Source organism: Saccopteryx bilineata, chromosome 2, assembly GCF_036850765.1.
Source record: "Saccopteryx bilineata isolate mSacBil1 chromosome 2, mSacBil1_pri_phased_curated, whole genome shotgun sequence".
NCBI classification, from domain to species: domain Eukaryota; kingdom Metazoa; phylum Chordata; class Mammalia; order Chiroptera; family Emballonuridae; genus Saccopteryx; species Saccopteryx bilineata.
The window spans coordinates 35,200,371-35,224,451 of NC_089491.1; the positions used below are offsets into that span (position 1 = coordinate 35,200,371).

General features: G+C 41.9%; 1 protein-coding gene across 1 annotated transcript in view; it reads right to left on the bottom strand.

The window, feature by feature from the left end:
* Positions 1-3,198: 3,198 nt before the first annotated feature.
* TDRD7 (tudor domain containing 7) overlaps positions 3,199-24,081 on the bottom strand; it is an 81,345-nt gene continuing 60,462 nt past the window's right edge. Inside the window, exons 12-17 of the mRNA XM_066256695.1 lie at positions 22,293-22,379; positions 15,984-16,118; positions 12,960-13,070; positions 10,616-11,127; positions 6,678-6,838; positions 3,199-3,638 (exon numbers count right to left, since the gene is read on the bottom strand). Coding sequence (XP_066112792.1) covers positions 3,418-3,638; positions 6,678-6,838; positions 10,616-11,127; positions 12,960-13,070; positions 15,984-16,118; positions 22,293-22,379 — 1,227 coding nt within the window. The 3' untranslated portion in view covers positions 3,199-3,417. The remainder of the gene's footprint in view (positions 3,639-6,677; positions 6,839-10,615; positions 11,128-12,959; positions 13,071-15,983; positions 16,119-22,292; positions 22,380-24,081) is intronic.

Genomic DNA, 24,081 nt, shown 5'->3' on the forward strand with positions numbered 1-24,081 from the left:
TCACCATTTCTGGTGCATGAGCTGTGGTATCTCACTGAGGGTTGAATTTGTATTTTCCTGTGTCTTACTGCCTTTTCATGTTTGTTGGCCAGTTAGATTTTCTCTTTTGTAAAGTGTTTGTTCAAATGTATTGCCCATTTTGCTTCTGGATAGTCTTGTTGACTGAAAATATTCAATATATTTTCTCACTACATATGTACAAGATGGGACCAAAGGGTTTTCAGATGTTTGTATGGAAAATGATACAATAATAAATAATAATATAATAAAATGTTTCACATACACTGTAAACCTACTTTGGTCCCACCCTGTATAGTATATATATTCCTCCATTCTGCTTTGCCTTTTCTTTAAGAATTTATTCATTTCAGAGAGAGAGAGTGTGTGTGTGGGGGGGGAGCTGGAAGCATCAACTCCCATATGTGCCTTGACCTGGCAAGCCAAGGGTTTTGAACTGGCAACCTCAGCATTCTAGGTTGATGCTTTACCCACTGAGGCACCACCACAGGTCAGGCAAATTGTAGAAAAAAATTTTTATTGATTGATTTTAGCAAGAGAGAAAGGGAGAGACAGAAACATCAATCTGTTCCTGTTTGTGCCCTGACCAGCGTTCGAACCAACAACCTCTATACCTCAGGACGATGCTCTGAGCTACCTGGGCAGGGCTGCTTTGCCTTTTCATTTCATAGTAGTCTTTGATAAATAGCTGTTCTTCATTTTAATACAGTCTTTTCCTTCATTGTTAGCACTTTGTGTGTCCTGTTTAAGACATCTTTCCTACTCCTGGATGATAAAGGTATTTTCCCGTGTTATTATTATTTTTTTTGTATTTTTCTGAAGCTGGAAACGGGGAGAGACAGTCAGACAGACTCCCGCATGCGCCCGACCTAGGCGATGCTCTGCCCTTCCGGGGCGTCGCTCTGCCGCGACCAGAGCCACTCTAGCGCCTGGGGCAGAGGCCAAGGAGCCATCCCCAGCGCCCGGGCCATCTTTGCTCCAATGGAGCCTCGGCTGCGGGAAGGGAAGAGAGAGACAGAGAGGAAGGAGGGGGGGTGGAGAAGCAAATGGGTGCTTCTCCTATGTGCCCTGGCCGGGAATCGAACCCGGGTCCCCCACACGCCAGGCCGACACTCTACCGCTGAGCCAACCGGCCAGGGCCCTGTGTTATCTTCTTACATTAGCCTTTCAGGCCCAGGCTCAGACCCACCTGGAATCGGCTTGAATATGGTATGAGGTCCAGGTCAGGTTTCCTTTGTCTGGTCTCTCAGGCTGTCCCAGCACCAGATTAATCTTTCCAGTTACATCAACAACACAATTTATTGTTTTATTTAAAAAAGTAATAGAAACATTCCTAAAGTCAGTGAAATAGAAACTACCTCTTCCTTATCTGTGGACAATTTGAGAATTTTTTTTTTTGGGGGGGGTAGCTATTATAAAAACTTACTTTATTTATTTTATTTTATTTTATTTTTCTGAAGCTAGAAATGAGGAGAGACAGTCAGACAGACTCCCACATGCGCCTGACCGGGATCCACCTGGCACGCCCACCAGGGGGTGATGCTCTGCCCCTCCCGGGCGTCGCTCTGCTGCGACCAGAGCCATTCTAGCACCTAGGGCAGAGGCCAAGGAGCCATCCCCAGCGCCCAGCCATCTTTGCTCCAATGGAGCCTCGCTGCGGGAGGGGAAGAGAGAGACAGAGAGGAAGGAGAGGGGGAGGGGTGGAGAAGCAGATGGGCGCCTCTCCTGTGTGCCCTGACTGGGAATCGAACCGGGGACTTCTGCACGCCAGGCCGACGCTCTACCACTGAGCCAACCGGCCAGGGCCAAAACTTACTTTATTTTATGTAAACATTTATGTCATTTTTTTTTATTCTATCACAAATAATTATTTCAATCACTGGCATAAGCATTCCTGAACTTTTAATCACTTCAATTATAAATATTAAATATAAAATGTAAAAAGCTAGAAAGATCATTTTAACGTTTTACATGAAAAACTTAAAACATCTGCTCTGTAACTTCTTTCTGTTCTCACTTTTCCTAGATTTTCTCACGTAAAAATAAGCAAATGACTTTCAAGTGTTTTCTCTTCAGCCTGGTCTTCTCCCTGAAATCCACTCCACACTACCAATAGTTCATGCATATCCTCACACAGAGGTCTATCAGCTTAAACACATTATGTTCAAAATCAAAATTTTAAGCTTCCCAAAGTGAGGGTCATCATCTTAGCCACACAGGCCTTAAGACCTGGCATCACTCTTTGACACCTCCTTTTCCTTATCTTCTATATCCAAGATGTCATTTCTAATAATTCTAACCAAAAACTTCAAAAAGCCTTTAGTATTTTTTCTTTAGTCTCATTGCTCCACTCTTAGTTCAGGGCCTCCCCTCCCCACCTTAGGCCACTGCAAAGGCCTCTAATCTCTCCCCATTGACCTATTCCGCCCATTTGTTATCAAGCACATACCATTATATGTGCCTGATACATGCAAGGTCTCATTCTGTCTGCTGGGAAGGATTCAGGCAGTGGTGTGCTGCAGTCCACTGGCAGGCTTTGCAAATGCCACTTGGGCGCATCTCCTCCCGACTCCACATTCAGTGATGTCACACTGTTAGCTGGAACTGAACAGTGCAGGGAGTATTTACTACATGGGAATCATCAGACTCTACAAATCAAGGCTCACTCCCCCCACACATGCCCACTAGAACCAGTTGTCAAACATTTACCAGTATATCACTATAGTTTGGGAGGGGGGAAGCAAGGCTTGCTTGAGAATACCAGGAATCCTGATGAACATGCACAGGGTTCAGGGACCAGATAAAGGTCTAGTGTGACTAGGACAGGGAATGGTGGACAATGAGGCTGGGTAGCGAGATTGTAGAAGGCCTGGGTCTTCATATGGATTCCCTGGGCAATGAGAAGCCATGCAAGATTGGGGGGAGAGACGTGTTGGTTTGCCTGGCTGTTCCTCCCGCAGTGCCACAGGCAATGCCGATGTGCTAAAGTCTCAGGACAGTCCACACAGTGTGGTGACTTGGGGACACAGCACTACACATCAGGGTAAAGTAATGAGATTCCCAGTCTAACAGGAGGAGAACCCAGCGCCGCAAGGAAGGCAACATGAATAGAAAGGGAAAATCTTCATCTGAAGATCATAAAGCCTAGAAATTATGAGGTAGTCAGTTTTTATATTGATAAACATTTTTATTCTAATACAGTAATAATTTAAGTACAATTTTCTTTGAAAAGTCAACTGTTAAACACAACTTAAATATTTCCCATCGAACATAACATACTCTTTTCAATCCTCACAGCAGTCAGAGCCATGTAGCAGAGAGAAGATTTTTTAAGTCTACTACTACATTTTGTTATTGCTAGAAAATCTGAATTAGTTGTCAAGGTCTCAGAGGCAGTGATTAATTAACTTTTGAAAGCTCTACCAGATATTCTGACATGAAATCATGAATCCAGATGTCTGTGTCTGGCAGCGACGTGTCCACTAAGTAGACCACTACTTTCTGGTCCCAAGGGTGAGCACTTTCTGTGACTGTCTGCACCAGCGCCACCAGAGCTTTCTTCTCCACATGATTTCGAAACACCATCGAAGCCTCCTCAGACCACTGGCTGCACTTCACTCCTAGGAGAGAGCAGAGCAGTGAGGGGCAGATGAGCCTTTCTTTGATCCGTTAAAATGGAAATATATTTAGTCAATTCCCAAGTAGCTTAAACATGCCAGGTTAGACTTGCCTGACTGAAAAAACAGTTTCTGAACAATCTTGAAACAGTCCAGCATATAGTTTTTCTATCCTAAACAGGGTTACTTCTGTAAGCTTTTACCTACAGACAGTTTTGGGATTTAATGCTGTGTTATAAATGAAGGTACAGTCACTACTGCCCATTCCTCTACACACAGTATATGAAAACTTAAACAGATAATGGAGATAAATAGGGGGAATAAAACATCAGTGATATTGACGACATTTCTCTTATTTATAGATTCCCCCCCTTGATGAACCAGATATAGTAAAAAAAATTAAGATACTGATTTTTCAAAATTATTATCTACGACATCATGGGAAAAGCACTGGACTGAAATCTGGAGACTCAGTTACTGTTTCTGGCTCCTCCTCTATCAAGTGGTCCGATCTGGAGCAATTCAGTGCATTTCCCAGGCCTCGGTCTCCTTCTGAAATAAACTGGTTGGGCCTAATGAGTTTTAAGTCCCAGGTTTTTCTAACTCCCCATGACTTTTTAAAGTTGAGAGCTCAAGTTAGAGAATTCTAAATCAGGTTTGAAAACAAAATTGAGACAATATGTATTTTTCAAGAAATACTGTTAAGCTAACAAATTAAGCTCACATATATACTGCTCACAAAAATTAGGGGATATTTCAAAATGAATATGAAGTGATTAAAAAAAGATGCAAAACCAACCTTTATTTCATTGGTGAAAATGTACTATACAAAAGGCTAAAACTACTGGAGTTATCGGCTTGTTCCCTGATCCCCTAATTTTTCTGAGCAGTGTACTGGGAATATAGTAAACTATATTTATAGTAAACTATAAATTATGTCCCCTAGTGATAAAGGTCCAAGAGTTTCATATGTAATTTAACTATTTTTATTTTATTTTTTTGTATTTTTTCTGAAGTTGGAAAAGGGGAGGCAGTCAGACAGACTCCCGCATGCACCCGACCGGGATCCACCCGGCACGCCCACTAGGGGGCGATGCTCTGCCCATCTGGGGTGTTGCTCTGCGCAATCAGAGCCATTCTAGCGCCTGAGGCAGAGGCCACAGAGCCATCCTCAGCGCCCGGGCAAACTTTGCTCCAATGGAGCCTTGGCTGAGGGAGGGGAAGAGAGAGACAGAGGAAGGGGAGGGGAAGGGGTGGAGAAGCAGATGGGCACTTCTCCTGTGTGCCCTGGCCAGGAATCGAACCTGGAATTCGCGCACACCAGGCTGACACTCTACCACTGAGCCAACCGGCCAGGGCCACTTTCATATGTAATTTAAAAGATTTACTATCTATATAGTGAATGGGCTAAATTTTTCGACTATTATGCATTTTCCACAAGAGAAGCCTAGAATAGTTTCTAAGTTGCTGTTTCCTGATCTGTATAATAGTCATCCTGACAGGACCTGACCTTCTGCTGTGGGGGGATTTTAATGAAAGGAAGCGGCTGGTAGAGCCCCATGCCCACAGTGAGTACCAGAGACGGCAGCCATGACGCGGGTGTGGGGATAGCAGTGTTTTGGGGAATCCTTCTCCAGACAGTTTGATTATCATGTTTCACAAAATGTATTGTTAACAAAATGTGAACATCAGGAAGTAAGATGAAAAACCTATCCATAAAATCTGAAAACCATTTAGCGGTTTGAGTTCAACGCTGAGCAGGGGTAGCCATGCCATTGGTAAAATGCCATTTTGGGTTTATATCCAACTACCACGGGAGTTCCTCTGAATCTGAGTAGGAGACACAAAGAAACTGGCAAATACTTCAAAAATAAGGCAGACTATACCTGGCCAATAAAAGCTGGTCAGTAATAATTACAAGAAAACCCCACATACAGAATCGCTTTCATTTCTGAGGTCAAATCACTTCTGCCATGTACTAAGTGTGTGGAGTGAGCAGGGCTGAGGACTCAGGTGGCATGATGTGGTCACAGCTCCCCACAGCCAGCCTAGAAGGACACAGAGAGCCCAGACAACTGCAAGTGTCTGTGCCCCCTGCCCTTGCGGCTGCCACACCCTCTGCAAATGCCAACACGCCTCAAGGCGAGCTGCATCTGAGTGCTCAAGCGCCCTACGGGTACAGTGCATGCAGAGAAGCCACCAGGGTTTGGACCGCTCTTACAAAAGAGAGGACAGAAGTCTCAAACACAATATTACATGTAAATACCACTGTATATCTATTAAGTTAGTACCTCAAATTTTAATGATAGTTAATAGGCTGGTGGGAATATGAAATCAGACACTTGTGTGCTGTTAGTTGCAATGAGACTGGAAACTCAGTTGACCACGACAATGGTCATAGTCTATGACTCAGGAATGTTTTATAATTGTGAACATCTATCATGTAGATTATAATTTATGCAATAAATTATGAAATATTTAATTGTGAGATGTTCTTCTCCTATTGGTTATTTAGGTTGTCTCTGTGTGTGTTTGTTTTGGCTAGTATACATAGCAGCAGTTTTTTTTCTTAATGCTACAATAGTATAGACAAGAACCTAAACATTTAACAATAGGGAAATATGATTAAACAGAATATTTTGCAGCTATTATAAATCATTATCAAGACCACCAAACAGCCACCCCAAAATTAGGGAAAAAATGCTAAATGTAAAAAGCAGATTGCAATATTGTACCTGTGCTAAGATTACAGCTTTAGAAATAAACTCATACATGAAACCAGAGAGAAAGGAATGTGGAGAAACAGAAATAGCAGATACAGGGCATGATACAGACACAGCAGATACAGATAGCAGCTGGAGGGCATGACTGGGAAAGATCATTAAAAATTATCTCCATTACGGTCAGGAAGTTGTTCGTGCAAAAAGAAAAAAAAGTGAAAGTTACCTCAATGGGCCAATGATTCTGTACTCCCTAAGTACCCAGGACAAAATGACAATATAAACTATGTTGGGGAATGAGTTCGAATTCCACAGAAATCACCTGCTAGTTGAGCCGTGACTGCTTGGAACGGCAGCTTTCGGAACATGTCCACCAGGGGCTGCACCTTTCTTATGTTGACCAACTCATGCTTGCCATAGTCCAGCTCATACACGGATACCAATCCATTCGTCAGGATTCCCTTTAAAAGCACCCTGTACCACCTACATGTGCACAGGATTGAAAAGGAAGAAGAAACACACAAAGTCAACATCTGCTTAAGGATACCATTTTATGATAAAAAGAAAAATTAATATGAGTGACATTATCAAAATATAAAACTATATTATCATAGAAGTTTTTAAAGAGATTGCTGCTGCTTTTTCTGAAGGTTACTACTCTCGGCTTCATTACCGGCCCGTTTGATGGAACTGGCTCACCTCCACCACTTTCCTCAGGCCTCATGGAGCTAAAGGAGAATGAGACATAATCTACCAAGCATCACAACGCCGAAAGAAACAGATGCCATGGAGGATGGTCAGGACAAGGCTAGTGGATCCCTTCATTCTGTTGGGCGGACAGGGATGGCCATACCTTTGGGACAAGGTACATGTGTAAGAAGATGGGCAGAGGGAGGCAAGCAGGACCAGGCCAGGGTAAAGACACACCTGGGAAAAAAGCCCAGAAGTCTACAGGGCCTGGTGGTTTGGAGCGGAGCAAACACTAAAGGACAGCTGGGAGGTGGAATGGGGGGGGGGGGGGGGAGGTGGAATGGAGGAGAAAGTCAGACTGGGAAGGGAGGTTGGGAAGAGATTACAAAAAGTAATGTAAAGTTGACAATTTTAATTATGCCAAGGAAGATATTAAAAAATAAAATAAAAAATCTAACCTACCACTTCAAGAACCTGGAAAAGGTAGGGGAGTATGGGGGAAGATCCAGTGTTTGAGGTGCCAGAAAGTCACACAATATACAGATGTACATCGGGCCTACAGTGTTAAAATGAGGAAAACCTAGGCTTGCAAACTCAGGAATGAAGGGCCATTTGAAGGTCCTATCATCCTGATGACATGATTACACTAAGGCAGGGACGATTGTTCACGATGTCTAACAGGAAGTGTCTATGGAGGCGCTCTCTGCTCCTCTGAATGGTGTGGGTTGGGCTCTGCCTCAGGGGGCAGACCCGAACACCCTCTGAAACAGGTTGATTAGGAGCAAGCCCAGCGGAACAGGAAAGCAGTCCCACACTCTGCTGGGCTGGGGCTGGCCACACTGGACTGATGCCCTAGCCAGCTCACACCTGGTGGAGAATGGGTACAGGACACTTACATGGCTGCTCTCAGGTGAACTGCAGTAAGAAGCTACAGAGTGGCCAGCTCTAACCCTGTATGTCATGGGGGGCTTCTGAGGGAAACTCTAGAAACCTTCAAATTAGGCAAAAGCACAGCAGGGAAAAATCCATGAGTTGCAGAGATAGCAGGGACACAAAAAGGTACCAAAGTAAGTACATCAGAGCTTTGGGGGCCAAACTCCTGGGCGGAGTCCCACCTGCGCTGGGCCATTGTCCAGTTAGGTGACCCTGGGCTCATCATTTATTCTCTGAGTCTTGTTATCTCATGGGTAATATTTAATTTTAATTTTAATTCACTTGCAGAAATAATATATACAAAGTGCCTAGCACTTTATTTATTTGGCATACTAGGCACTTGGCAAATGGTAGCCATCATTATCAGTATAATTAGTATTAAAATAAAGATAAGAACTTCAGGCCAAATTCAAGAGAAATTTTCATATGTGGAAATGCTAGTTTGGTGCATGTCGCTAATTTATTTAAGTGTAAAAGGAGATGAAAACCTTTGGTTTCTACCAGCAGCAATGTCTTTAAATTGTACAGGGCAATGATGGCAGTCTGTGCTTTGAGTCACTCAATAAGAAGGACAGAGCAGTGGGCAGAGAGCCATCAGTGAACTTGAGTGTTGCACCCTGTATTTCTCCTCAGCTTTCAATTTTCAAAACAGCTTAATATACAGGCTTGGTTTCCAATTTCAGTACAAGGCTGCTTGTGTATCACCTGATCCTGGGGTTCCACCCCCAGAGATTTTGATGCAGGGTGTCTGGAGTGAGGAAGGAAAATCTCTATTTCAACAGGTATTCCAGGCCAGTCTTAGCCAATATAGATTTGGAAACCACTGTGATAAAAAATGTATCCAGCACTACTATGTCTTAACTAACCATAGGGGGGAATAAGGTTTAGTAGACAGTTCTGGGTTGTAAGCAAGATAGAAACTCTAACCATTTTACATGCATTCAGTTCATAGAGTTTAAAAAAATATCAGGTAATCTGTTCTTGTCTACAAAACATCCCTTGCTTATCTGGGGACAGATGAATCCGTTAAAGCTCAAAGGCCCTGCGGTAGATCTGCCGGCCACATGGGGTGGGGAAGAGTCTGAAGTCCTAGACTATAGGTCTCCAGCTTGTGGGCGCTCCTCCTCCACACAACACTTGCCCCCATGTAGAACACCCCACCCCCAGCTGAGTATCATTAATCTGCCCCTCAGACAACAGGTAACATTAGTTTGATTTTAACAGCAATTAAATTATCTTGCAAAGAATTCTGATTGAAGCAAAGTTATACCAATAATGTTCCTGTACTGAATTCAACCCATTTATGCTTATGGTTATAAATAACCTGACACAGTGAAAATGCTATTTTGAAGATGAAAAGCTTGCACCATAGAAGTTGGATGCTTTTTTGGAATGAGAGCTACTATATTTCTCACTTTTAAGATTTAAAAATTGGTATTTTTCTCCGATGAAAATAATAAAACTTTATCAATTCCTACACTTCCTATCATAAGAAAGAATGAAAATATTTTTTAGAAAAAAAAATCAGTTTGACCTTTGAAATTGAGTTGGGCGTGTATGTATGTGTGTTTGTGTGTGTTGATGTGTTTCGGGGCAAGAAGGAGATACAATTCCTTGTTTTCAGCATCATCAAAAAAGTTTGGTCATTTTCTATAAGAAAGCTGGCTAAGGGAATGGGACAAGGGGCAGTTGTGCCATTTTCCAAGGCTCCTGGGGCCTGTGTGCAGAGTTTAGGGCTTGGGCCTCACTGGGTTGGAACTAGCCCGTACTTCAGGAAAGGGCTCCAGGAAAGGAGGAGCTGGATTCAAGTTTGAAAAGAAAAAAAGGAGACCAAAGTGCTAAACAAATGTCAGGAACTGTGGTTCTCACTGTCCAATGGCCAGAGTAATGAAACGCAATGCATCGCTGCACCTTACAAAAGGTGGCGCACACGCTCTAGGAAGCAACTGACAACACATATGAAGAATCCTTAATCGAACAAGTATTCTCTCTTCTACAAACCTATCCCATAAATAATTAGATATGTGAACAAAGATTTATGTTCAACATTATTTATAATAGTAAAAAATTTGGGAGAAAAAATCCTATAATTTGATGACTATTATTCAGCCATTAAAAATGTTTGTAAAGCAATTTTATCACATGAAACACTGTTCACAGGATTGTGTCAGGTAAAATCGTTAAGTACAAAATTATACGTAACAATAATCCAACTGTGTAATATGTATAGGAAAAATTAGATTTATGTAAGTAGTTGAACAAAGAGAATGTCTAATTGGCTGATTTTAATTTTGTATATATTTTTGTATTTTTAAGTTTTTCTACAATAAACATTTTTAAAATTAAAAGGTTATTAAAAACATTTTCTGAAAAAAATTTTTTTCTAACAGAAAAGTAGAAAAAAATGTAAACCTTCAGTTCAGATATGATTAGGTTTTAACAGGAATATGGTCACTAGAGTTTTAGATACAGGACATCATTTTAAATATTAGAAAACTGCACAATTCATTAATCTAATTTCACATTCAAAATTTCCATTCATCAATTCAACGTCCCCCTGCAGGGCTCAAGGACTGCTGGTATCACTCTCTATATCTTTCTCAGGACTAGAATAAAACGCCTTGTCCAAGGACCTACTTATTCTCCACTTTGGCCGCGTACACTTGGTCTTTCTCCACTGCGACGTGGCGCACCTCAGACACACTGTAATACAGGATCATCTCTTCCATCAGAACTTCTAGCTTGTGAATCTCTTGCCACGGCTGGATGACAAAGTAGCCTGGGTGACAGGCCACAGGCACGTACACATCCATGTGCTCCCCTGGCCTTGACAAGGGGACAGGCGGAGGCAGAGGGGGCAGTTCCTCCATGGGGAAAGAACAGCTGCGCTCCCCCATGAACTTCTTGTTGACGTCCTGGAGGCTCTTTCTGACGTTCGTTGCGGGGCTGCCCGCGCCAGGGGTGTTCCCGGCTTTGCTGCCGGGAGAGCTGGCACCACCGGGGATGGCGCTCAGAAACACATCCTTCTGATGCTTCCACAAATCTGCATTCATGATCTGACGGTTGATACTGCGGTGAGGGTCAGGGAAATTCTTAGGAGTGAATAAGTAAACATATGCGATCCCTCGTGTTTCGTCCACTTTTGTAACCTTTGGGAAACATGAAAAACCAATTCAAGACATTCAGGTTTACACTGAATCCTGAGAGGTGGTTATAATATTAACTTTAATATTAAAATAGTATTTTGCAGAATACAAAGCCAAAAAACCCAACTTGCTCAGAGTCATTTTAGTTAAGGTCAGATGAATTATCTATCATGGCTGTAGCAATGAATAAGCTCATAACTAGGCCAGAAACCAGCAGCTTATGGAAACGAAAAATTTACTAACTTCTAAAACCTCTGAGAACACCTTATAACTTGCTAGAGGGCATGATCACTGGAAGGAAGTGATTCTATATATCATGATTCAAAATTTTTTTATTAATGATATTTTAAAACACTCAAAATAAAGAACAGTAGGACAAGTCCCCATGTGCTTAGCACCCAACCTCAACAACGACAAACAATCACAACAATGGCAAAATGCCTTCTGAGCACTGTGCTTAAGGCTGGCGTACCTCAGACTGGGAGGGAGGAGAGGCTCTGACATTCACCATACCCTCTGGGACCTCTGGTCTGATTTCCTTATTTGTCCTACTATCTGTCCTCACTCCTCACCCCTTCCCCAGCTATAGGAGAGAAGAGGGGGCTTGGAAGTAAAAGAGGGAGAAAGCTCCAGGCCAAAACTGCAGTTCTGCACATTTTTTCCAGGAGACCCTTGGCTTCCTGGCTGTTTCTTCTTGTCAGATCATCATACATCGATAACTGGGACTGTACTGCTGTGGTTCCCAAAAGGCTAGGGGACTGTAAGTCACCTCACCAGCTCCTTTGGTTTAGCTCAGAAATGACAAAAATGAGATCCTTCTAGCCACATCTATTTTTTTAAAAAAATCACATTAGGCTAGAAACAAAAGGTAGAGACACAGGCATGAAGACAGGGAGACACCTGCAAGGGGATCCTTCCACAATACTTAAAAAGGTCTTTCCTAGCAAGATAACTCTATTTAAATTCATCATTTGGAGTGCTAATGAAGTACTACCTGCTAATTCATTTTAACACTTACAATACAGAAGTACCATTTCAAAAATCAACCATTAAAAATAGTTTTATTGAATACCCACTGCCCTGGTTTTAGGAGCTGAAAAAGTAGCCAAGAATACAATAGTAATTATCATGCATCAATTAAAGAATATAAAATGGTACATGATTAAGTGTGTAACTGTACATTATAAACCCAAAAAGTGTGAAGATAGGAAAATCGGTGTGGGCTAGAATAATTTAGGTATCTTCACGAAGGTATTTCTCAAGGACATTTCATCGTTAAATTTTTATATAAAATGATAAGAGTATATGCATCAGTTAAAACAGAAGAATGTCATTTTACATTTCTATTCTTAAAAATATGAGCAATTTCTTGATGTGAAGATGCAAAGTGAAGGACAAAAAGCTAGTGAAATAAAATAAAACAGTGTAAATAATTTGTTTATAAGTTATTATACTTTAGAAAAAACAAATAGCGAACTTAAAAGATTTGTGAAAACATTTATCAAGAGATATATGGTGGTCCCTCTCTTGGGGACTTAATGCCTTATCCCAGTACAAACTGGGAGCAGAGAACGATGTCTGCTACCTTAATAATAATGGGAAAATTTTATAAAGGATGTAAAAATAGTACTGGAGATACAGAATAAATTCTTAAATAAAATTTAAGCCATGAAGTATCTTCTCCCTACATACGTAACCAATCTCTTGACTATAAAAATGTGTCAGATGTGAAATCATCAGTTCACAGTAACATAAAATTCTTTCACAAAAACCAAGTGAACCCTTCCAGGTGACAGCTCCCTTTCTAAATGTATCAGACCAATAAGATAACTAACCTTAATGCTACAGTCCGAGCAGTTCAAAACAGAATCTCTTAACCAAAGCACAGCATCTGGCGTCCACATGCCGACAGATTGTGGAATATCTGCTAAACAGCACTTGATGGCCTGAAAAGAAAACAGGATGGAAAAGTGAATACACTACCTTAAAATAGGTACTTTTGAGTAATGTTGACATGCTGTTCCCACAGTCAGAGGTTGCCAAGATAAAAAGCAAGCAATGGCAAGCCCTGGCCAGTTGGCGCAGTCACAGAGGTGGACCTGACTTGTGAAAGTCCTGGGTTCAATTCCCTGTCATGGCACACAGGAGAAACACCCACCCTTCCCTATCTACTTCCTCTCTATCTCTCTCTTCCCCTCCCGCAGCCAAGGCTCCAATGGAGCAAAGTTGGAAAAATACAAAAAGAAAAAAAAAAGCAACAGCAGTAGCTAATAATGACAATGACAGCACTCGGGCTGGAGCACCTGCTTTGTTCCTGGCTCTGTTACATTAAGACTATTGTCGTTACTCCTATTATGAGCCAGGACTTACACCAGGTGCTTCAGGTCCTTCTCACCCTACAATTTTCTGTTTGGCAGGCCAGCATCACGCCCCATTATACAGATGGTGGAATGGACGCAGAGAGACGGTTAGATCACAATACTGAGAAGACAGGATTGGGGCTCATATCTAAGACTTCTCTCTAAATCCAACTGAAAAATGAAGTGTCACTTGGATGAAAACTGACTCCTGTTGCAAAAAATTTTTGGAGGCTTATGTGCTTCATTCAGCATTTTCTGAGTGCCTTGTGGGCGCCAGGCCTTTGTGTTCACCTTTGGAAGGATGTGGTAATGATGAGAATTAAAAACTGGAATCCACAGATAGCTAGCTAAAAAGCCTCATTTTCCCCAGTGCTTTCTGCCTTCCACTGTCACTGCACAAGCGTTTGTAGAATGGCTCCAGCAGGGAGTAAACGGTGACCTCAGGGACCCCCTTCAGTCTTGTGGGAGTCTTTCAATTGACGGAGGCAATTCTATGAAGGGAAGGAAGCCTACTTCCAGGCTTCCTGGATTCCTTCCTTCCTCTCTGAGCCCCACCCTCCCCATCTAACCCCCCTCCCTCCTTGGGGGTTCCCCGTCTCTCACTGTGCCCCTGGGAGAGGCCGCAAACTCTAATACCTGCAGGGCCATGCAGGTCAAGAGGGAGTGAGGTGGCCAGGCGAGGCCAGCGCACTGGACAGCATGGCCCTGCAGGGGAGCTGCCACTTCCCAAGTGCCCACAGAGTACTGGCCCAAAAAGGAGAATGCTTAATATTGTCAGATTTTCTACTTTGTCAAGAAAAGCTAGAAGTAGGGATTTTGGTGGGAAATTACTTGATTTTTAAATCCTGGCATCCAATCCACATTTTAAAACACTGTAAGAGCCAAGAGCCCAAACTCAGTTTCATGGGTCATGAATACTTTGCAATATTCATGCAAGTCATAACGGCCAACAGGTCATCAGTTTGTGGCTCTGACTTAGATATTTTGGGGAGATGCTGTTAGAGGCATGGCCTTGCTGGCTTTTAAAGTTCCCCCAAGGCCCTGGCTGGTTGGCTCAGTGGTAGAGCGTCGGCCTGGCGTGTAGGAGTCCCGGGTTCGATTCCCGGCCAGGGCACATAGGAGAAGCACCCATATGCTTCTCCACCCCACCCCCTCTACTTCCTCTGTCTCTCTCTTCCCCTCCCGCAGCCAAAGCTCCACTGGAGCAAAAGATGGCCCGGGCGCTGGGGATGGCTTCTTGGCCTCTGCCCCGGTGCTAGAGTGGCTCTGGTCGCGACAGAGTGACCCCCCCCCATGGGCAGAGCATCGCCCCCTGGTGGGCGTGCCGGGTGGATCCTGGTCGGGCGCATGTGGGAGTCTGTCTGACTGCCTCCCCGTTTCCAGCTTCAGAAAAGTACAAAAAAGAAAAAAAAAAAAAAGTAAAGTTTCCCCAAATTCACAGCTATTAAACAATGAATCTACACAAAATTCAAAGAAAAAAATTTGTCAGGGCTTTTAATGCTGTAGCACAAAGAAGGCACTCTGGGTGCCTTTCAGTCAGTCGGGCAGTGGGATGGAGCTCCGTCCTCCCCCCACGGTCCAAGGGACTTTTCTAGGTAGGGCTGGTCCTTGGAGGCTCTAGCAAGGACAGAGGCCAGAGGTGCTATCAAGTGAAAGGAGCACTTACAGTCTAACCGTCTTCAACATATGGCTGAGCAACAACAAAAGTGATTTTGAAAACTGGCTTGATCACAAGTTAGTTTCTCTGTAATAGTAATTTTACTATAAGCAATGGTGAGAGGAGTGAGAGAGTTATAAAAGCCTGCTAATTATGGTCAAGTGCTTTTTCTTCACTGAGTTTCAATGGCACCAGATACCTTCTGACACATATAAATCAAGAAGTCTTTTAAAATTACAGAATGCCAAATAGTTTTAATTTCAAAAAATGATTAATTTTCATAAAAAAATCCTCTACTTTTCCTAAAGGTGGAAATAGTTCATAACAATTTTAATTAATTCAAAATAATTCAAAATTCGAGTCATTTTTACCAATAGAGGAGGAACAGGCTGAGGTTAATCTTTTTACTAAAATCTATGGGGGAAACATTATACAAGAAAATGATTGAATAAAAACAGATTTCCAAAGAGAATGGTTACTTAATTAAACTAAGAACTCTGGAGGTAAATACAGAAAATACCCTGAAGCTGCGTAGAAGTCAGCATTGACTAAATTATTAAGGTGGGACTTTTAACTGCACTACATAGCCTAATGACTCGACATACTTGAAAACAAACATGTATCAAACAGTGTTCTGTAAGTCTGACTGGTCTTCTTGTCCAAGTCAGTTGAATTTTACATCTGAAAACCAGTGAACAACCCCATTTGGATCATTTCCAACCTTGCTACGGACTCAGACTTTGATCATTCCCAAGATCAGAACGAAGAGGGCACCTCACGCCACGACTACACGCATATTCAAGTCTCTTCCAGCAAATCTCCCGGCCTCTAACACACAGTACCTGAGAGGGTATCGCAATCACTTCCTGTAGAAACCGTGGGGGAATTTCCCTGAGCTCAGATACTTTTATGGAGGTCACCGTGCCAGAGTCCAGGAATTGAACGTCTAGAGTCCGGCTGCTGTGAACGTTCATGATCTGCAATGAGACAAGTGTCAGCTAATTTATTAGCACCTCCAAACAGCCAAATGGTTCTGGGCCATTTTGTTGATATCTAAACTGCATACAAAAGCAACAAAGACTTCTGTTATTAAATTTTTTCTTATTTTAAAATGTACTTATAGTTATTCTTTCAGAGTAGAATTGATTGCAACATCTAGTTGTTCATTTATTTAATCAGTAACGATCACTAAACAATTACTAAACACTTTTTAATCAGTAAAAATCACTAAACTAGTAATAATTAGTAAAATTAATAAATATAGTAATATTTACTATGTTTGAAATTCTAGGGCACTATTACTTGTAAAATAATTTGATACATTATATATTGCTGTTTATAATATACAATCTATTCTCCAAAATATTAAAATGTGAGAAAAAGCTATTGTATCTTAGCAATGAGGAAATAAAAAATAGAATTAAGAGACAGAATTTTACTTATAGCAAATAAATACTAAACATTTTTATATCATAATGTATTTTGGTATTTACAGCTTTGTCAGAAAACCCAATGATAATTATTATAATTTGTCCTAACTAAAAATTTGAAACTCAGAAAGTGAGAGAGGTAAAATAAGGTCAAATTATTAATTCAAAAATGGGAAAAATTACACATTGAGTTGAGACAATAATTACTTATTTGTGATCAAATGGCAACATCACAATGTAAGATACTGGGTGCATCTTTAAACACCCATAATTTCTCTTAATAAGCCATTGTGGTATTTGCCATCACTGGATATAGTCACACTGGCCAAATACAGCCCCACGGGGACAGCTATGGGCAGGGACTTCATCTTGCCTACAGCTGCATGGACGGCCACTGTGAGAATGGCGGTGCTTCAATCTGGTTACTGTTAAGAAGAACTGGACCACTCTTGAGGTGGGAGTCAGTTACCAAAAGTAAAGCCTTTCCTACTGCTCCAGAAAATATTTTATTAATTAAAATATCTCTTAAGACATAATAAACAAATAGTAGTATGGGGCAATATTTTTAAATGTATGTATTTAGTCAAACATATATACTGCACATATATATTAGTATGGATGGCATACATTGACTAATGTATCCAGGCATAACTGGGCCATGGAGACATACTTTCCCATCTCTAAGAGTTCCCAGTCTCATGAGAGATGACACATATATAACCATAATACAATGGAGTAAGGACAATAATTAAGTTATGCGTGGGGTACTATGAAGTGCAATTGGAACATAGAGGATGGGTAGCTGACCCAGCCAGGAAGTGATGTTAGAACAAGCTTTCAGAGGAAGAAAATGCCTAGAATTGGTGCTTTTCTTTAAAAGGATTTTTTTTCTTATTTTAGTAAAATGCCTCCATTGTAGAAAATTTAGATACTTAAAAGAAACACATAAAAATCACTTGTAATCTATAGAGTATAATTAACCTTCTAGTCTTTTATCCATGCTTTTTACAAAAAAAAATGATTTAAAAAATGAGAACATGCTATAGTGGAGAAAGTGAATGCAGACCATTCAGGATATGTTTGGAGGAAGAGTGAGTGATGGCCACGGCATACAGTTGGCTGGATACATGGAATAATTTCAAAATGTATCAGTACTAAGTAGTATATACTATTTAATAACTGACTACCTTTCACTCAATGTCTCAAAAATATTTCACATCATTAGTCTTCCACATCTTTTTTTTTTTTTTTTTTTTGTATTTTTCTGAAGCTGGAAACGGGGAGAGACAGTCAGACAGACTCCCGCATGTGCCCGACCGGGATCCACCCGGCACGCCCACCAGGGGCGATGCTCTGCCCACCAGGGGGCGATGCTCTGCCCCTCTGGGGCGTCGCTCTATTGCGACCAGAGCCACTCTAGTGCCTGGGGCAGAGGCGAAGGAGCCACCCCCAGCGCCCGGGCCATCTTTGCTCCAATGGAGCCTTGGCTGCGGGAGGGGAAGAGAGAGACAGAGAAGTAGGGGGGGGGGTGGAGAAGCAAATGGGTGCTTCTCCTATGTGCCTTGGCTGGGAATCGAACCCGGGTCCCCCGCACGCCAGGCCGACGCTCTACTGCTGAGCCAACCAGCCAGGGCCTTCCACATCATTTTAATGTTGCATAAATCTATATAGATACACGGTGACTTACCTAACAAAACTTTTGGCTGGATAATTTAAATTGTGTAAATTTCTGTTCCTTTAAGAAATAATCATATTTATTGGACATTTGTATTTTTTTCACAAATTAGAATAATTTTCACAAATTTATATCTTTTCAGAGCTGGACCTTAAATTATGAATGGGAGTAAACCCAGTTAGAAGAAGTCTAGTTCGGGAATAATCTGGACATTTCAAACACAGGGGAGAGGACAGGCAAGACACACAGGTATTTATTATGTGTGGGGTCCATAAGCATCTTGGTTATGTTGGAACATAAAGTGAGAGGAAGGGCAAGACAAAAGATGAGGCTGAGAGACAGGCAAACAGGCAAAGGCAAGGTCTTGGAGAGCCAGATATATGTCTTAAAGAACTTAGATTTGCCCTTCTAGATGAGACGCCGACGTGGAGTGTTAAGTGGAAGAATGAGATGGCTTTAGAAGAAGCCCTGTATTGTTGATAGTGAGACTGGGTGAGGGTTTTACAATCAGATAGATTTGATTTTAAAGTTCAGCTCTACCACTTTCTAGCCAAATTACTTTCTCTTGTTATTAAGAATGGGGATAGCCCTGGCCGGTTGGCTCAGCGGTAGAGCGTCGGCCTAGCGTGCGGAGGACCCGGGTTCGATTCCCGGCCAGGGCACACAGGAGAAGCGCCCATTTGCTTCTCCACCCCTCCGCCACGCTTTCCTCTCTGTCTCTCTCTTCCCCTCCCGCAGCCGAGGCTCCATTGGAGCAAAGATGGCCCGGGCGCTGGGCATGGCTCTGTGGCCTCTGCCTCAGGCGCTAGAGTGGCGCTGGTCGCAATATGGCGACGCCCAGGATGGGCAGAGCATCGCCCCCTGAGGGGCAGAGCACCGCCCCTGGTGGGCGTGCCGGGTGGATCCCGGTTGGGCGCATGTGGGAGTCTGTCTGACTGTCTCTCCCTGTTTCCAGCTTCAGAAAAATGAAAAGAAAAAAAAAAAAAAGAATGGGGATAAAAGGGTTTTGTGAAGATTAAATGAGATCAGTCATGTTTAAAAAAAAACAAACATTTAGTGTCTGGGAAATTGTAAGCCACATTAAACATTGGATGCACTATAATTTGTTATTTTCATTTTGGTTTGCTCATTCTAGTGGTATGGAGCTTGATTAGAGAGAGACAGAGTGAAGGCAGAGGAGACAGCTGGCGTGGTGTCGCAGGGATCCAGGCAAGAAATGACAACGCTATCCAATTGGCAGGGTTTGGTGACTAGTTGCACTGAGGGCTGAGAAAGGTACACAAATTAAAGATAATGATTAAGGAACAGTTTGAATGGCTACATGAATGGAGGTACCACCAAGATACAGACATAGTTGGGAAGACAAGAATGAGAAAAGACAATTTTGGTTTCAGACACGTAGAGCTTGAGTTTTTGAGATGGACAATTTCAGTTGGCTTTTCGCCTAAATGTGAAGCTCGTCAAGGGCTGGAAAACTAATTTGGGAGACATTAGGACCAAGACAGTAACAGAAACTATGAGATGGAATTGCCCAAAAGGATGAAGAGGCTGAGAAGAGTGGTGAGCGGGACAGAACTGGGAGATGCTGACACTTCAGCCATGGGGGTGGGTGAGGCAGTTAGGCTGAAAATGAGAGAAGGAATCATTAAAACATCATGAGGAAAATTAGGAGGATTTGATAACATGGTAGCCTAGTGAGAAGAAAACTTCAAATTCAACACTGTTAGATGCAGCAGAGAGGTCTGGTAAAGTAAGAGCTGGCCGGTAATAATCAGATTGTGCAACAAAGGCTCTGGCATCATGCAGACAAAGGTCACACAGCAGCAGCAGCAGCAGCAGCAGCAGCAGCCGAGGACTAACTGGAAGGTGGTGTAGAAAGTGAATGCAGACCGGGCAGGGTGTGTCTGGAGGAAGAGTGATGGTGGGAGAGGGATAACCATAAAATAGAGTTGGCGGCATGTAGAGAATAGAATAGTTCCAGGTGCACAGGCACTAAATAAAGCTGAGACACTGGATCTTGACACAGGGATGATGTTGTGTCAAGAACAAATACATCATTAAAACACAGGATCTACATTTCATTAATCATTTTTCCTTCCTGAATATGTAGATATCTCAAAGGTAGACAATACACAATTTGAGAGTATTAAAAATAATACTGGATAATTATCTAAAGCATCTGAGCATCCCCTGAAAAGTTATTTTTGCCAAAAAGGCATAACCTGATTCTACACATGAGGAAACTCAAGTTGAGAGATACTCTACAAATAATGCGATCCTTTAGAAGGCCACGGACGACCAAGAGAGACAGAGCAACTGCCAGGCTGGAGAGAACTGTGAAGATGTGACTACTGACTACAACCTGGGATTCTGGACCAGAAAAAGGACATTTGAGGGACAATCTAGGAAATGTCAGTAAGTTCCAAAGATTCATTAATAATAATTTATCAATGTTAATTTCCTGGTTTTGATGATGGTTATGCAAGATGATAACATTTAGAAATGGTTTGGTAAGGGACATATAGGATCTCTGAGCTATTTTTGCAACTCTCTGAAAGTTTGAAATTATTTCAAAATAAAAGTTTTTAAAAATTAAGTATTTCTGCATTTTCATATTATACACTAAACCTTACAGAGCTTTAAAATTCAAATAATGCTGTGTTCTTTTTAATGAGTTATGTTTTTGAAGTTTAAAGCTAAGCACAAAATTCTTGTTCATATAATCCCAGACCTTGGCCTTCTGACACAAATTCGCATTGATGACAATAATTACTTCAAAATTACTGCTTTCATTAATGTACCCATGACCAAGTTTTATTTAACTAAAAAGAAAATCAATATATGTAGTTATCAAAATGTTTCTATACAACATTAAAAAATCAATAAAGCTATGGTTCTTAACTGTTAGGGTTGGTTTATTTGAGACTCTTCTGATAATTATGGCTATTTCCCCCCCCAAAATACATAATAAACACACATAAAAAGACACAATTTGCAAGAACCCCTGAAAGTAGAGGTCCTCCCACCTATACCTCTATAACAAAATAAATAAATTAAATAAAATCAAGCCCAAATTTGCCACTTCAGCAATTGGGCAAACTAGATTTAAAAAAAAAAAAAGAAGTAAAGAAAGAAATAGCACAAAAATAAAAACTCACATTTGAAAAATATATAAAAAAATATAACAAACCTTTCAAATTAGTATCTGAGTTTACAAGCAAATAAGAATCATTAAGGACTGGAAATAGAGGAGTGTGTGGACATTGAAGCCAAAGCCATCTTGGGCAAGAGAGAGGGAGGATCTGAGACTCCTGGAAGAAGTCAGAAGTCTCAAAGGGCCGCAGCTTCAATGGAAGGGTGACTTTGGAGAGCAATTAGACAATGTCTAGTGAAGTTGAAGATATGCATTTCCTATACCCAGAAATTTCATTCCTACATTTGTACCCTGGGGGATATACATAGGAAGGTTCATTTTAACATTGTTTATAGCAAAAAAATGAGAGACAATCTAAATATCCATCATCAGGAGAATGGAATGATAACGCTGGCATATTCGTATCCTGTTACATCACACGACACTGAAAAGTGAACTGGAGCGGCACACGTTCACATGGTTGGAGCTCAGTGAAATAAAGAATGAAATGTATGTTTCAGAAGAACCAATACATTTTCCTATTTTTATATATTTTTAAAACATATTCATATAGTTATGCTGTATTATTCATTTTTTACTATATTTTATATACATATTCATTTCTTTATTTCTACTACCTATATATGAAAATATGTACAGACTAAAAGTATGTATATGGATACAAATATAGTAAAAGTATAAAGAAACGAACAGGAACGAGAAATACTGAATTCAGCGGGCAGCCTGCCAGTGGTGGGAGTAGGGGAGAGAGGGATGGAGACAGGAGCATTGGCCAGGTTGGTCACATCTTATTTCTTAAACTGCTTTTTCCATTAAAAAAAACCCCACCTTTTTATATGTCTGAAATATTTCATAATAAGTCCAAAAAAAAGAGTCAAGTGACAGGTTTTACCTCTACTCGTAACCATTTTCCTTTGCAGTGGAAGAGGCAGATTTTCCCACAGAAGGGTAAGGAAACGAAGTACTCTGAAGTCATGTGCTGCAAAACAGAAGTGCATGACACCTTACTACTCTTAGCAAAGAGCTCATCGCTACGCCATTAGGGACACTTCATGTGGCACAGGCTGACTGCTCCACCCACATGTAATCAGGGGACGCAGCACATATCCAGGGGCTTATGGAACTCTGCCTTCTCTGCATTTGCTGATGGCATGATCTACGCTCCTTCCTTGCACGAGGCTCGTAAATCAGCCCTGTTAATATGTCTAAAAGCGTTAGTACGGGAGGTCAGCATGATTCACTCAGGCGCCAGCGCCTCAGTGGGACATGGAGAGAGAGGAAGGATGAATCTGACAATGGGGAGAGCTGCTTGGATGCAAAGTGAGGAGGCTGGGTTTGCTCTCAATGAGGTCTCTTTCTTTCCATATTTTAACATTTAGATTCAAAGATAGGATTTTAATTCCAAAACAAAACAAACAAGGGGTCAGCGCCAGTGAAACGCCCACACCAGCGTCCTGGCTGCAGGTCTCCTCCTCCGCTTCCGCTGCAGCTTGAAGCTGGGAAGCTGGGGCCTGCCTGGTCTCCTTCCTTCAGGGGACGCACTCTTCCCCACATGTACCATCTCCACCTGGGTTACCAGAGAACTAGGGGAGATTAAGAGTGCCTTTTACCACCGCAGGTCACAAGCATGTGCATGCAAATGAGATGCTGGAGTCAGCCTCTCTGAGTGTCTCAAATTTCTCCAAACAGACTAGCAAACTAAACCCAGGTAATGACCTTGAGATACATCTAAAACATCTGTAACACAAAAGAGGTAAAGGTATAGATCTAATGCCTTAATTCTAGGCTGTAGTCTGAATATAGGCTTAACGTGATGCAGCAAAACCTCTGGCTAGAATCCCTATTCTCTGTAAAACACTGGATTAGGTACCGTGGTACCTGAATGAATTAGGGGCTTACCAGTAAAGTGCAGTCTCTGCCCTTGAGAAGCCTACACTCTATTGAGACAAATACCCAAGTAGCTGACAGACAGCATTGCATCAGAGCCACGAGGCACTCAGTGTGCTCTGTAGCTTAGTGATCAGGGGTCACTTCCAGGGGCAAGGGGTCAGGGTTGAAGTGGCACTAGAGTCAGTCACTTGGAAACCACAGCACATTCTGGATTATGACTATAATGTCCTAACGGAGGTAAGGAAACCGCCTTAGAGCCTACATATCCTCATTCAGAAAAGACTACTGGATTGAAAGGTTAAGGATCTTATTAATAAATTTAAACTGCAGAACCACATTTACTAAGGTGGTAAGTTCTCAGAGACCATAAATAGCTTGGGGAGTGATGCCTTAGAAGTTCTAATCTCCTCAATTCTATGGTTTCATCTTTACACAAGGCAGAGGGGGGCCAGCTGGCTCCAGCAGAGACACAGGCAGCTGCATTGCAGGGTCATCACTTGCACCTTCTAAGCAACAAATCTAGCAGGTGTTGAGCACTGACTGTGAGCCAGGCACTGCTAAGTAAGCAGGCTTGCAACTTGTTCTCATGAGTCCTCTGGGTGCATACTACTATTCCCCTCATTTTACAGTGCAGAAACCAGTGAGGGGAGGCATTGTTTTAAATTATTCAGTCTGTGACTCTCACCCACTATTCTAGAAATTCTACCTCCAACTATGCTAATGTTAGTCATACAAATTTAGTGACCACTCACTCTTACTTGTGATTTTAGGACTAATTTTAGAGGTGGACG